Raw genomic sequence first — 13,969 nt, forward strand, 5'->3', positions numbered from 1 at the left:
GTTTACGGTCTTTGCTGGGAAAACGCGAACTCTGCACATAAACAAACAAATCTTGTCGGCTGTCTGTAAACTTGCAGCCTTCTGGCCTCTCTGGCGACTGGTCAAACGCACACATACATACTTCGAAAACAGGCAGCCACACATACATATATACATATATATGTATGTATATGCAGACATGCAAACACACGAATGCAATGGACATATGTATGTTTATATGTTTATATGTACATATGTATTAAAAGACGAAACTGAAAAGTAAACAAAGAAGCAAATAAAAAAATTACATACACATCACATAATTATGTGTGTGTGTGCATATGTGTATATGTATGAATTTATAACGCAGCCTTATTGCCGTACAATCTATGACTTCTAACAGCAAACTATATAGTACACACACATTCATACATATGTATGTATGTATGTTTACTGTATAATGCATTTACATTCGTTTGTACATAGATACATTTATTTGTTTTCCATATGTATTTATGATATCAAGATCAGCGTTATTTTCAATTTATGTATTTGTTTGCTTCTCTTTTTATTTTAAATTTTTTTTAATTTGCTTTTCATTGCCAGGCTGCAGACCGTTTGCGTCTTTCGAATACCACTTGAAAAGTTTTTTTTTCTTGTATCACCAAAACAATGTCCACATTGCACTCTGCCGGCGACGTTGAATTTGTCTTGATTCTGACCCACTCAAGCAAAAACTCACTCAAAAACTTGTTTTCTATCTCTGCATGGCATAGAGAGTACTGAGCACGCATACACACACATACACATACCTACATGCACAGGTACATATGTACATACATACATACGTAAGTATGTGTGGATCTGGATCTGCTTGCTGCTGTTACACAATTGCGTACTCAGCGTGCAGTAAAACTTTCTTAGCTGGACATGCATACATACATATGTACAGATGTATGTATGTATATATGTATAGGATTTCAAATAGAAGCGATATCAAAAGAAATTGCAGTTGAAGAGAAAGGTGTTGACTTTTATTTTGAATATATATTTGTGTTATTTGATATGATAAGATAAATGAAACTAATGGCTTTGCTGGCAGAGTATTACATTTATATGTATATATATTTTAGGCTTTCTTGAATCTTAGCTTCAACGACTTTATTTTGATCAGTTCTTACGGATTTTGCGTTTTGCCTTATTTTTAACAAGATTTTATTATAAGCGCAGCGCAATTGAAGCAGTTTTTATTTATATAAATAAATTGTATGTATATGTCTTTGGTCTTATCAATAATAATATGCATTTACTTTCCATCAATCATATGGACGAATAGAGGCTGCAGCTGCTGCTTGGCGACACTTGTTGGGACGTTGCACTACAATAACAAATATTACAGATAAGAATAATGTATATATATGTATGTACATTATTATATATATATAAATATATAAACCATATAGATATAATATTGTTCATCATTACAGATAATCCTATATTTATATACATACATACATACATACTCAATCTCGCCTTCATCTCACTCACTATTTCGCTCAGTGTATTGCGTGTGTGTTTGTGTGAGTGTGTGGCAAGCTGAGTTATTTTGTTGCCTCTCGTATTTCAAGTGTGTTGCTTGTTGCAGCGTCGCGTCGCGTCGCCGCCAGCTTCACTCAGTTCTCGCTCAGCTCTGGACAACGTCGATCGGCAGTGGCAGCGGCAGCGGCAACGCGTCTTGAAATAAAACTAATAATTATTTTTATAGTATTGTTAATTGAGTTTTAAAGCTTTACAAAATCAAAACATTAACAGAGTGCATTAACATCAGGTAACAGTGAACCTTTTGAGTGCTTATCTACCTCTCTCTCTTCCTCACTCTCTTTCGCATTCTCTCTGGAGTCGTTTGTGTGTGTTGTTGTTAAAGGTGCGCGCGCCAAAGAAAAAAAAACAAGAAATTCTTGAGTAGAATAAATGAAAAAAAATTTGACCAACTGGAAAACAAACTGGAAGAAACTTTTTGTAAGGAATTAAGTCGAAGTAGAATTAATGTAAGCTGACTGGATTAGATATGAGCTGAAATATGTATGTATGTTGCATTAAAAATTAAGTTAATGCTCGTTCATAAAAAGAACAGAGTATATTGCTGGAAGCACTTGGAATTATACATAAATACTGTATCCATGTGCTAATAAAGTTTTTAGATGAGGAATATGAGGATTTCCAATGTATTTATTTTGTGATAAGACTTGGAATGTAAAATTTTATACCTACATATATAAATATGCATATATGTATGTATATACCCCAATATGGAATCTTAGCCAATTTAATCATCGCCAAACCAATAATACTCCATACATTATTGTTTCAAAACTAGAACCCTACATGTCAATTCTGAGACTATAGATCAACCTGTTTTATAACCCCGCCCACTGTACATAAAGTAAACATACAAAAGCTCTACCAACTGCATCAAATGCAAGCGCGATCATCGCTGGCCTATTTAAGAGAAAATAGACGTTCATCTGGTTATACAAACAAACGCAATGCTCATGGCCTTCTTCATGGCCTTAGAAAGTTCTTGGTGTCGAAACAAAAAAGTTATCGATGCATTGAGATTTCTCTGGCTTGCATGTAATCCAATACGGATAGCGATAGCAACTGCCGTAGGCCAGGTAAAATGACAATGGAGAGGAAAGCATTAAGGCCAAGCAACAATAGGAAGGCCAATTGGAGACATGAATGGGTTGGAATCTAGTTAAAAGAGGCAGAGGAAGGCCATTGAGAAACACATGTGCATACATACATATATGTACATATATGTACATTTACATATATGTATGTATATATATCAGGATATTGGCAAAAGACAGTTGTGCTTTTCATGCTTTGTGAATTTTTCAATAGTCCTAAAAAGTTTCAAAGAAAACAGGCAGCCCAGTTAACAATAGAGCGGCAAAATAAACAAAACAAAGTTCGAATCATGCCAGCCATAGATGTATGCATGTGTGTGTGTGTGTACGTGTGATAGAAGCTTGAGTTTTGAAAAGGCAGCTCGAGCTGGGTTCAAGGTACAAGCATCTCCTAGTGGGGCACTTACGACCAAAGCATTCTAAATTGTTTTAAGCTAATTGTGTGTAAACAATTTGCATAAAATATTTTTGCATTTGTCATGTTTTAGAATTTAGAAGTTAACCGAATATTTATTTAAAAATATAAATGAATAAATTTGATGAGAAATAAAAAAAAAAAAAAAAAAAAAAAAAATGACGAACTAATAAAAAATCATTTAAAAATGTTAAATTAAATATTAAGTTTTTTTAAATAAAAAATATAAATAAATATAATATATTGAAGTCAAATAAAATTATAATATGTCAAAATAGCTTTTAAGTTTATATGCAATATTGCATTGAAGCTATTCGTTTATTGAAAGTTCTATTATATTTCATTTTTGCTAATTAGTAATTTTTGTTTTTGCTACATCTCGTTATCTATTTTATGTGAAAAACTATGAAAACATTTAGCTTAAACAACGCACCCAACTGAGCTGCTGCTTCTTCTTCTTCTTCCTTGGCTGTTAACAAAAAAGTTAATAAACTAAATTTCAGCTAAAAAACATTTGACATGGCTCTAGCCAAAACATTGAAGCTTCAACAAAAGCATAAATTAAGTACTCTCCAAATGCAACAAAAGCAACAACTTAAAGCAAACAAACAACGAGCGAGCGAACGAACAGAACACGATGAGAACAAGTGCCAGAGTCTAGAGCTGGCCACAAAACATTTTTACAATTTGCACTTGCAACTAGTCAACAAAGTTGAAAACTTTGGCCTAACCCGAAAACAACTTTCAATAGAAAGAGACAGGGAGAGAGAGAGAGAGAGAGAGAGATGGATGCAGAGCGAGAGAAAATATATATGTATATGTATATAGCACAGAGGGTATAGCTTTAAGTAAACAAGCCCAACTTAGTCAAGTTTCAAGTATCATTTTCATTTGCACAACTCAAATATGAACAACTGAAATTGTTCCTCTGAAATTCAAATGATTTTTTCGGTATCCATCTGCAGCTGCTCAGCGCAGAATCCATATAAAAACATTCCTATAATGGCACATCTGTTGAACATGTGCAGCAAACATGATTTCCTTTGGCTTATTTCTGATGCAATGAGATATAAGAGATAAATAATATTATTTCCATATTTTTATAAACACATTTGATTTAGCTAATGAATAATATTTTTAGAAAATCTCGTATAATTTATGGGCTTGCTGGTTAAAATAGTTTCATGGATATCGAAAAGACCTGGAGCTCACAGAAATCATTACGATCATCATCATCATCACGCTCATTAGCTTTATATCTAACATCGTATCATATTTCCAGCAGGTCTGAAATGTTGATTTCAACTCGCATAACTCTGCGGGCATTGGTCCCCTGCCTGTTGGCTGCATTGGCGCTGCAGACATCATTGAGTCACGGCCATGGCCATCATGGTGGTGGTGGTGGTGGCAAGAACCATGCTGCAGCATTGACGGAGCTGGCCAGCGGCGCCAGCTTGGTCCTCAAAAGCTACTCCGGGAATGTGATGGTGCGTGCAGCGCGCGAGGCCGACGCGGACAAGTTGATACCAGCTGCAACGACTCCCACAACGGGTGGAAATAAACGTGTGAAGAACAACAGGAAGTCGAACAAGTCGAATAACCAGATGCAACGCGCTGATGCGGTAGGTGCTCGCAAGCCGGGCTCCAAGAAATCATCGGCAGCGGCTGGCAAGGAGCAGCTGCAGCTGCAGCGGCACATGATAAAGCCACAAGGCGAGGATCATCATCATCAGCAGCAGCCACAGCTGCAGCAGCAGCATCAGCATAAGCATCGTGCGAGCAAGAGATCGGGAGCGAAGGCAAAGGCATCAGAGAAAGGTAATGGTAAGTGCAAAGTTTAAAGACTCAGGCAACTGTTTGAAATGGATTTGAATGAAAAGAGATTCCCTGCTTCACAACTTACAAAAAAGTTGCATAGTCTCCATTGAATTACAATTTTCTGAAAAATACTTTCCATAGACCTCAAATAATCCATAATCTAATAGCAAGTCTTAAGGCATATTCCAATCGTATATTATATATCATGTAATCATACATGCAATAATTAAAGTAAATAATATATATTTTTCAATTAGGACAAAGCTGTCGTTATGTCTCAAGCTCATGGACGGACTGTGATGCCAAGACCAATACGCGCACGCGTACGATGACCTTGAGAAAGGGCGAGTCCAGCTGTCTGCCCACGCGCACCGTACAGAAGAAATGCAAAGGTAGGTGCCAATGAAGCTATAAGCGAGGTGTGTTCAAAAAGTACTGTAAGAGTTTTTTGACTATACACAAATATGTGTACTCCCCTCTTCTAGGGTAATCCCTACATAAATCTAAATGCAAATATTGTTTTTTGTGATCTCTCTAGTTTGAATTCATATATACACATATATAAATACAATCATACTCACCTGTCTCCATTTACCTTACCTTAGGTTGCCGTTATGAGAAGGGCGCCTGGTCGGAGTGCAAGGCTGGCCAAATGACACGGGAGGATAAAGTGAAGGTATCCGAGGATGGCAGTCATCAGAGTTGCAATCAGGTGCGCACAATCTCTAGGAAGTGCGATCCAGGCACTGCAGCTAAAAATACGGCCAACGGCGCTCGCTCAAGCAAAGTGCGCAAGCACAAGGAAAAGGGTAATACCACTTGGCCAGCAACCACATTAAGGCAATCCAATAACTAAGTCTGAACTCAATTGAAATTCCAGGCGCACGTCATACACCGCCTCAGGCTTGAGACGTTGGGGCAGAGAGAACTAAATAATCAACATAGCATTTAGAGCAACATCCACAAACAACACACAAAACATGAATAGCATTAAGATATCAATTTGTTGATTTGTAATAACAATGCGCCCATGTAGTAATTAATATATGTATTCTTGTAAACTGTTTTTAAATTATTTGCTTAGCTGCCCTTTCCGTTCATTCTTTTTATTTATATATCATTTTTGAGGATTAAAATCTTCATGTCATAATATTTGGGGGCCATTAAATACGAATGGGGTGACGAGAGATGAGGTGAACTGAATGGAAGTTGAAAACATTTGATAATAACTTAGCGATAAGCTCAACAACTTAAATTTAATGGCGCGCTGAATTTGAGAATCTGTTGCCACCGTACGAAAAGCCTGCGCCGGAGCCGGAGCCAAAGTTCCTTTGGCCTTGGCCCTGGTTGGCATTGAAATTGTTTCCGGCATTGCTCGTCGAGCCAAAGTGATTGCCGCCCTCGCTAAAGGCATTGTAGCTGCCACGGAAGTTGCTGAAATTATTGGTTCTTCCGGATGATCCGTTGCCACCATTCATGGCATTGAATCCGCCGGAAAACTGGTTGCCACCGCCACCGCCACCGTTGTAACTTCTGGTAGATCCACGATTGCCGCGGCTTCGTCCACTGCCACCGCCCGAATCGCGCGCTATGTGCTCCAACTCGGGATTTATATTCTGATTGGCCTCGCGCAGAATCTCAATCAGGGCGCGAGCACACTTGGCATTCTTTCGTGTAAAGAATGCGTACGAGGTTCCCGTTGAATGCTTGCGCCCGGTACGACCGATTCGATGTATATAGTCCTCCGATGATTGGGGAAAATCAAAGTTAATGACATACTTAATGCCATCCACGTCAAGGCCACGCGCCGCCACATCGGTTGCCACCAAAATGTTGGCACGACCGCTGCGAAAGTCATTCAACACATTATCCCGATCCATTTGGGATTTGTCGCCATGTATGGAGCCGACGCCAACTCCGAAGGCATTGATGAAACGAGCCAGCTCATCCACCTTTTTCTTGGTGGCTACAAATATGATAATTTTGCCGGGCATCCCAGACTGATCGTAAATGTGTGACAGCAGATCCTTTAACTTGGATCCTTTCTCGTGCTCCGCGCAAACATCTACGTATTGTCGTATATTGTGATTGGCGGACAGCTCCAGTGATCCAATATTAATCTGATTTAGATTTGAGTTTTAGAGTTATTACATAGTATTATTAACTAAGGCTAACTTCCACTTACCTGTATATAGTTGCCGAGAAAGTCCTCGGCTAATTGACGTACTTCCTTTGGCCACGTTGCGCTCCACATTAATATTTGACGGTCCGGTCGAATTTGGCTCAGTATTTTGCGTATCTGCGGCTCGAAGCCCATATCCAACATGCGATCAGCCTCGTCCAATACAAGATATGTACATCGACGCAGATTCGTTGTGCCGCTCTGCAGAAAGTCCAGTAAACGACCGGGCGTGGCAATCACAATTTCAACACCGTTCTGCAGGTCACTCGCTTGCTTGGAACGTGGTGCTCCGCCAAAAATGCATGTATTCCGCACATACGAACTGGACCCAAAATCATTGGCCACCGTCTGAATTTGCTGGGCAAGCTCGCGGGTGGGGGCTAGTACGAGTGCAATGGGGCCATCGCCACGCTTCAAGGGCGGCTGGCCGTTGATGTGCACTATGGCGGGCAGTATAAAGGCGAGAGTTTTGCCTGATCCTGTTTTGGCTATGCCAACCAGGTTGTGGCCCGACAAAACAATTGGCCATGCTTGGGCTTGAATGGGTGTGGGTTCTACATACCGCTGACGTCGTATCTCATTCATGCAATAGTCTGGAAAGCATGTTTCGTCAAAGCCTCGAATGGGATTGGGCGCCATGCCGCGCACTGTGATCTGATGTTGGTTGCGATAGGCAGCCACTTCCTCTGGCGAACGATTACGAGTCTTGGGATGCTCCTGGTAAAAGTTCTTTTGAAATGGCTGCAGACGCATCTCGGACCAATTGACAATGTGCAGGCCTAGGCCAAAAAGTTTATTATTTGAGATATATAAAGATAAATTAAATTTCTTACCTCCAAAATCATCATTTACAGAACCAGCTCCACGATTCATGCCCCCACTGCGACGAGAACGATTATCTACTCGACCAGAACGGACTGGAATAATATTTTAAGAAATTTTAATTTATTCAAGTGTTAGAGCTTTTATATACTTAATACGTACCACCTCCATGTCCACCAAAACCAGATCGTCCTGTAATATTTGCATAAAGTATTTTAGCTTTTTGTTTTTATTTATTATAAATATATTACCCATACCTCCTCCACCGCCGCCATTTCCCCCAAAACCGCTGTGCCGAGGTGGCGCCATATGTAGCTTATTTTATTTTCAATAACAAACCGGTAAAGAGAAACCCAATTATAAATCTTGGGCCTCTTCTACTTTTATTGTTTCGTCGCTTTGAGTTGTTTGGCTTTAACTACTTCATATAAATATTTCATAAGACAAATATTTAGACTTAAGCAATATGAATTTGTGCTATTTTAATATAATTTTGCAAAATTACTTGTCCTTTGTTGTATTGTTTTTTATAAGCTTTCTTCTTCTTATTCGATATTTTCAGCTACCACTTCCATTATAATTTGGTGATCTGGTAGCTCTCATAATAAGTTTGTTTTTGTTTGTCCTTCATTCTCTTATTTTCTTCGATGCTATCAGCTGCAAGGCTATGATAATTTGACGATCTGGTAGGGCTTAGCATAAGAAAGCAAAAGCCTGGCAGCACTGGCGTTTATTTTGGCCAGCTTTAGCCCGCGCGATTCGAAAAATAATTCACCATATGTATTATTTACTTTTTGCTTATTTTGATACTTTGTAATAGTATGCGTACTTTTTTTTGTCATCCATTAGTGTCCATTTGAAAATCAACAAATTAAAGAAAAATTCCTCGGCTGAATTAAACAAAAATGTCAAATTTTTCAGTGGCCATTTCGTAAGTTGGAAAATCTAAATAATTCATTTATTTGAATCTGCAGACAAACGTTGCAATTTGCAAATGACTCCAATCGCACTAAGGCGGATGCTGTACGGAGGCACCCGCTTCAGTCGCAAGCTCATAAACACCTCACGGGCGCTAACTTCCGGCCTATGGCAGACGATTAGCAGCGTCATGCTGCACACGCAGGCAGCAATTAGGTGCACAGAGAAGCGAATGGTTTGCCCACGTTGTAATCTCCACTTCACTGAGTTGGAGCCACCACATCTGGTGCATTTGATCCATCGGCGCTACTCCACCTGCGAGAAAACATCGACGCAGATATTATCGAAATTGTTTCCTCAGACATCCATGGAGCTGGATGATGAGGCCAGCCGGGACAGACGTAAACGTGAGGAAGAGGAAGAGCTTAGAGAAATGGAGCGGGCCTGGAAGCGTATGAAAATAGGGTTTGGGGTCTTTGGTATAGGAGGTGTGATATTTTCGTTTTGGGCAATTTACTTCTTTGGCAAGCCGTCGCTTGATGAACAAGGAAACGAATTGATAGATGAGTTCAGTTCAATGCCATTGATTCAGCAATACATGGCGCGTACTTTTAAGTCGTTGAATCATTTTCAGAGGTTCATTCAGGAGCCTTCAAGTCAAAAATTATTGCCTGATCCACTGCAGGCACCGTATATTCAGCCGCCCTACACTTTGGTACTTGAGGTCAAGGACTTGCTGATCCATCCTGATTGGACCTATCAAACGGGATGGCGTTTTAAGAAACGTCCAGGCGTCGATGTTTTCTTGAGAGAGTGCTCCAAGTATTTCGAGATCGTTGTCTATACGGCCGAGCAGGGAATGACTGTTTTTCCACTGCTCGACGCTCTCGATCCCAGCGGATATATCATGTACCGGCTTGTCCGCGATTCGACCCACTTTGTGGGGGGTCACCATGTGAAGAATCTTGACAATCTAAACCGTGATCTAAAGCGTGTGGTTGTCGTCGATTGGGACAAAAACTCGACCAAATTGCATCCGGGCAACACATTTTCGATACCCCGTTGGTCCGGCAACGACGATGACACCACTTTGTTTGATCTAATCTCGTTCCTGAGCGTACTCGGAAGCAGCGAAGTGGACGACGTACGTGAGGTGCTTCAGTATTATAATCAGTTTGAGGAGCCCATTGTCCAATTTCGCGAGAACCAGCGGAAGCTGTCCGAACAGATGCAGGCGGATGAGTTCGAGAAGTTGAGTAAGCCAAAGCCGATGGTCAAGAACTGGTCGCGTGGCTTCATGAGGCCCTAAAGGCACATCGTACAACTCGTACAACGTACAACTCGTACATCGTAGCAGCCTTTTAGGTTTAGACATTTACGTTCTCCCTTGCATTGTTGTGGTTTAACAAATTATTCTCCAAATAATGTGTATCATATTTATTTACTCTTAAATCGAAGAACTGTTAATTTTCTTTGATTTTTACTGACTGGGTTGAATTTATTCGGAAATGCGATAAGAATTTAGCGCAACATCCAGCTCCTCCAGCTGCCCGTTAATCTCCTGATGTAGACTCTGCAGATCCGCCAGCTGCTCTATCTGCCTCACCCGGCTGGCCCCACTCTCCATCATGCTGGCATGCAAAATGCTGCGCGCCACATCGAACGTCAGTTGCTCCCGCTTCAGATTCCGTCTCACCTCCAATTGCAATTTCTTAATGTGGAGCATTTGGCGTCGTCGTTTCAGGCTATCGCACTGGCGTTTCAGGGTGTACAGGATGAGCGGCAGCCAAATTAGTAGCATTACAAGAAAGTAAAGGGGCTCCATGTGAACTTGTTCTTTAATCATCCATTGATCGAGTTCTGGATGCATTTAAATATAATTACTAATGTAATAAATTTGAGGTAAAGGTGACGTAAAACCCAGAGCATGAATGATTGCGTGATATGATATAGAAATCATGTAAATATGTATGATGCACTCTTGGTGTAGTTCAGGATAGATTTTGTATTACAGATATGATTATCATTGATCAAAATTGTGTCTATGTTATATTATATATATGCTGTTCTCATGATTCATATATATTATATATATATATATACATATACATATATACATATACAATAATTTCCTGCCCCACAAGTCTTGTTTTGGCTGATTTTATGTTGGTCAACCTTCCATAATAAGAATAAATGTGTATCAAAAATAAAAAAAAATACTTAAAGTTTTTAATTAAAAAAGTTTGCCCATTCAGCATTAAGCCAATACAAGGAATAACAAGTGAAAATGTTGTAGTACAGCCTAACTGACTGCATGATACTCGTTTACGTTCTGAATATAAAGTAGAAAATATATTATAATTTTAAATTGTAGCTGAGGATTTCGTCTTAAGTCTTCTATATAATGACGTATATATGTGTATATCCGATTGTCTATTGTAGATAAAACATATTGTGAATTAGCTATTCGACATGTTTAATATTAACATTAACATAACTATTAACATTTATTTTAAGATTTTATTGAAAGACTGTTACTGATTATACTTTCTATATCTTAACCCTCTAGCCTCGATAGTGACAAACAAAGCGACAATAAGCAAGTTTGATATACTCTTTTTACATTGCGAGCGAGCAAGAAACCCCAAAGTTGGCCTCAAGCATAATATGCAATCAACAAAGGTTGCAAATATGATTTCTCTGCCCTTTTGTTAAGTAAAGTATCAAAGATGTTTAAAAGAAATATATATAAATAAATATATATGTATGCTTGCATATAATAATATGCAAAGGGAATAACAACTCTACTCACACTCGCACAAACACACACACATGCAGCACGCACACGTGGGTCTCGCGCTTCGCCCACGCAAACTCAGCAACATGTTTCCGGCTACAATTGTGCAGCGTATGCCGTGTGCGTGTGTGTGTGTGTGTGTGCGTAGTGAGTGAAACACGTGCTAAAACAAACCGACGACAATTTCAACAATCAACAATTCACAATATTCCACAGCATCTGTCAATTGGCATGCGCCACTTGACCGAATAGGAGAAAGTAGTCGGCCGAGTCCTTCGGCAACATTCACTTTAATGTTTTGGCTAATCAGATGCTGTGGCTAATAGCGTTACGAACTGATGTGTTAGTGAAGGTGTGCGCGGGCAGTACGACCGAGTATGTTTAGGTATAGTCCTTAGACAGATTTCGTGTTTGTTTCTAGTTTATTATCGCCGTCAGTTCCCGTCCAGGGATGCTGTTTTCTGCATGCCACAACACAATGCAAATGACAGCAACAACGAGCAGATTTGATAATTCTAGCGCCTGCGCCACGCTGCTTGAGCAAACAGAGAGAGAGAGCAGGAGAGTTGCCTTGCTCTGCTCACTTTCACTATGTGCCAGCATCAAGGAAATTGGCGACTTTTGGCGAATCTGGCACATTTGCTGCACCAAACTGACATTTCGGAGCTTTTTTCATCAGCTTGCCTGAATAGGTGCTGAAAAGTGTGTTTTCAAATTGCTGCCTCTTCCGTTTACACACGCACACACATACATATATATGTGTGCGTGTGTTTTTTTTTTTTGCCAAAAGCTTTTGGCATTGCCGCAAAGTAAATGTTATTCAGTTTGCATGGAACGTACGCTGCGTTCGTAGCCTTTCGGTTCGCAACTCGAAGATGAATGCCATCAGGCGCTGCTGAGTAAACGAGTGTGAGTGTGTGTGCGTGTGCGTGTGTATGTGTGTGAGTGAGTGTTTCACAAAAAAAAAAATAACTGAAAATGTAGTAAATAAGTACATCGAATTTGATTAGCCCAAGTTGAAGTCTGTGCTTTAATCACACAATTGTTTGTCTTTTAAGTTTTCTCTACACAATAGTCTGCATTTCACTTGACTTCTCGTGAAAATTTATAATCAAATTATGCTCGCTCTTCAATCATTTCTAATCAATAGTGCACAATATGGTGACAAGTTGTTTTTGCTCTCGCTCTTAAAGTGAACTAAAATATCACAAAATCACAATTTTCTTCAGCTCTGCTTTATGGGCCCGAAAGTAGGCTACTTAAAATTGTACTCTAAGCATTTGAAATAAACAACAATTTAATATACATAAATATACATACATGTGTACACACATATATACACACATATGTTTTTGTGCTGCTTAAAAAAAAACTACGAAAGCTTTAAAATTCTTCAGCTTTGGCTGGCAAACAAATTGCATTCATTTGAAAATTTTGCTAGTGTTGTTTATATTATGACATTCCCCAATTGATTCAAGTGCCCACAAATTATCAAATACGCTTGATAAGTTTTACTACAGCCACACCCTAAGCATATTCGCTTAACCAGGCGCAATGTGCGCGCAGAGCAAACGCACAAATGTGAAGCAAATCTCATAAAAAGGCAAAATGATTGAGCAGCCATATAACAGTTATTTATTAGTTAGAATAAAATCAAAATAAACACAAATAAGCTACATATATATATAGTGCATATAACTATTCTAGTATTTGAAATTGTAGAGTGACCATAAAATACAAATAATTTATGACAATGCATTATTATTTGTAATTTTGTTTAAATGTCAAGTGTAAATAGATAAATTGAAAAACTAATCAGAGATAAATAATCATAAAAAAATTCAAGTGTAAATATATAAATTGAAAAACTAATCAGAGGTAAAAAATCATAAAAAATTCAAGTAATGCATTGCATATGGATAAGAAAGTAAGAAGCTAAACGATAATTTATAGTTGAAAAATAAAAATATATGTATTATTTAAATTGTTATGTAAATTTTATTAAAAATAAAAATATTGAATAAAAATAACACACAATTTAATAAAAATAAAATAAAAAAAATGGAAAAAATTACAAAATAATATTAATGGAATAAATATTTTTTAATTAAATAAAAATATAAATATATAATTATTAATTATGTTATAAATTTCTTAAATTTTTTTTATTATTTAATTTATTTATTGTTTAAATTATAAATTTAATTAAAAATAAAAATTAAAATAAATAAAAATAGAACATAATTTGATAAAAAATAAAATATAATAAAAATTATAAAATAGAAAAAATATAAAAAAATATTAATGATAATAAAAAAAATAATATATTTTTAATTAAATGGCAT

General features: G+C 38.1%; 3 protein-coding genes across 4 annotated transcripts; 2 read left to right on the forward strand and 1 right to left on the reverse strand.

Annotated features, from left to right (window-relative positions):
• Window positions 1–1,578: 1,578 nt before the first annotated feature.
• Window positions 1,579–5,966, forward strand: LOC108650732 (uncharacterized). 2 transcript variants are annotated; one of them, XM_089259139.1, is made up of 5 exons: window positions 1,579–1,807; window positions 4,373–4,911; window positions 5,163–5,297; window positions 5,511–5,714; window positions 5,786–5,966. In XM_089259139.1, the coding sequence occupies exons 2-5, from the start codon at window positions 4,380–4,382 to the stop codon at window positions 5,812–5,814; spliced, it is 900 nt and encodes a 299-aa protein (XP_089115265.1). In that variant the 5' UTR covers window positions 1,579–1,807; window positions 4,373–4,379; the 3' UTR covers window positions 5,815–5,966. The 2 variants fall into 2 exon arrangements, with proteins under 2 accessions (XP_089115265.1, XP_030241837.1); XM_030385977.2 differs by having other exon boundaries at window positions 1,581–1,807; window positions 4,370–4,911.
• Window positions 5,896–8,492, reverse strand: LOC108652469 (ATP-dependent RNA helicase p62). Its single transcript, XM_018102659.3, has 5 exons — window positions 8,167–8,492; window positions 8,072–8,101; window positions 7,921–8,004; window positions 7,091–7,866; window positions 5,896–7,025 (listed from the first exon to the last, which is right to left on the reverse strand). The coding sequence occupies exons 1-5, from the start codon at window positions 8,216–8,218 to the stop codon at window positions 6,162–6,164; spliced, it is 1,806 nt and encodes a 601-aa protein (XP_017958148.1). The 5' UTR covers window positions 8,219–8,492; the 3' UTR covers window positions 5,896–6,161.
• Window positions 8,493–8,739: 247 nt separating this feature from the next.
• On the forward strand, window positions 8,740–10,294 carry ttm2 (tiny tim 2). Its single transcript, XM_018102797.3, has one exon. It carries the CDS (start codon window positions 8,904–8,906, stop codon window positions 10,134–10,136), a length of 1,233 nt encoding a protein of 410 aa, XP_017958286.1. The 5' UTR covers window positions 8,740–8,903; the 3' UTR covers window positions 10,137–10,294.
• Window positions 10,295–13,969: the final 3,675 nt, after the last annotated feature.

The sequence above is a fragment of the Drosophila navojoa genome, chromosome 4, assembly GCF_054131105.1.
Source record: "Drosophila navojoa isolate 15081-1374.11 chromosome 4, UAZ_NAV_1.0, whole genome shotgun sequence".
NCBI classification, from domain to species: domain Eukaryota; kingdom Metazoa; phylum Arthropoda; class Insecta; order Diptera; family Drosophilidae; genus Drosophila; species Drosophila navojoa.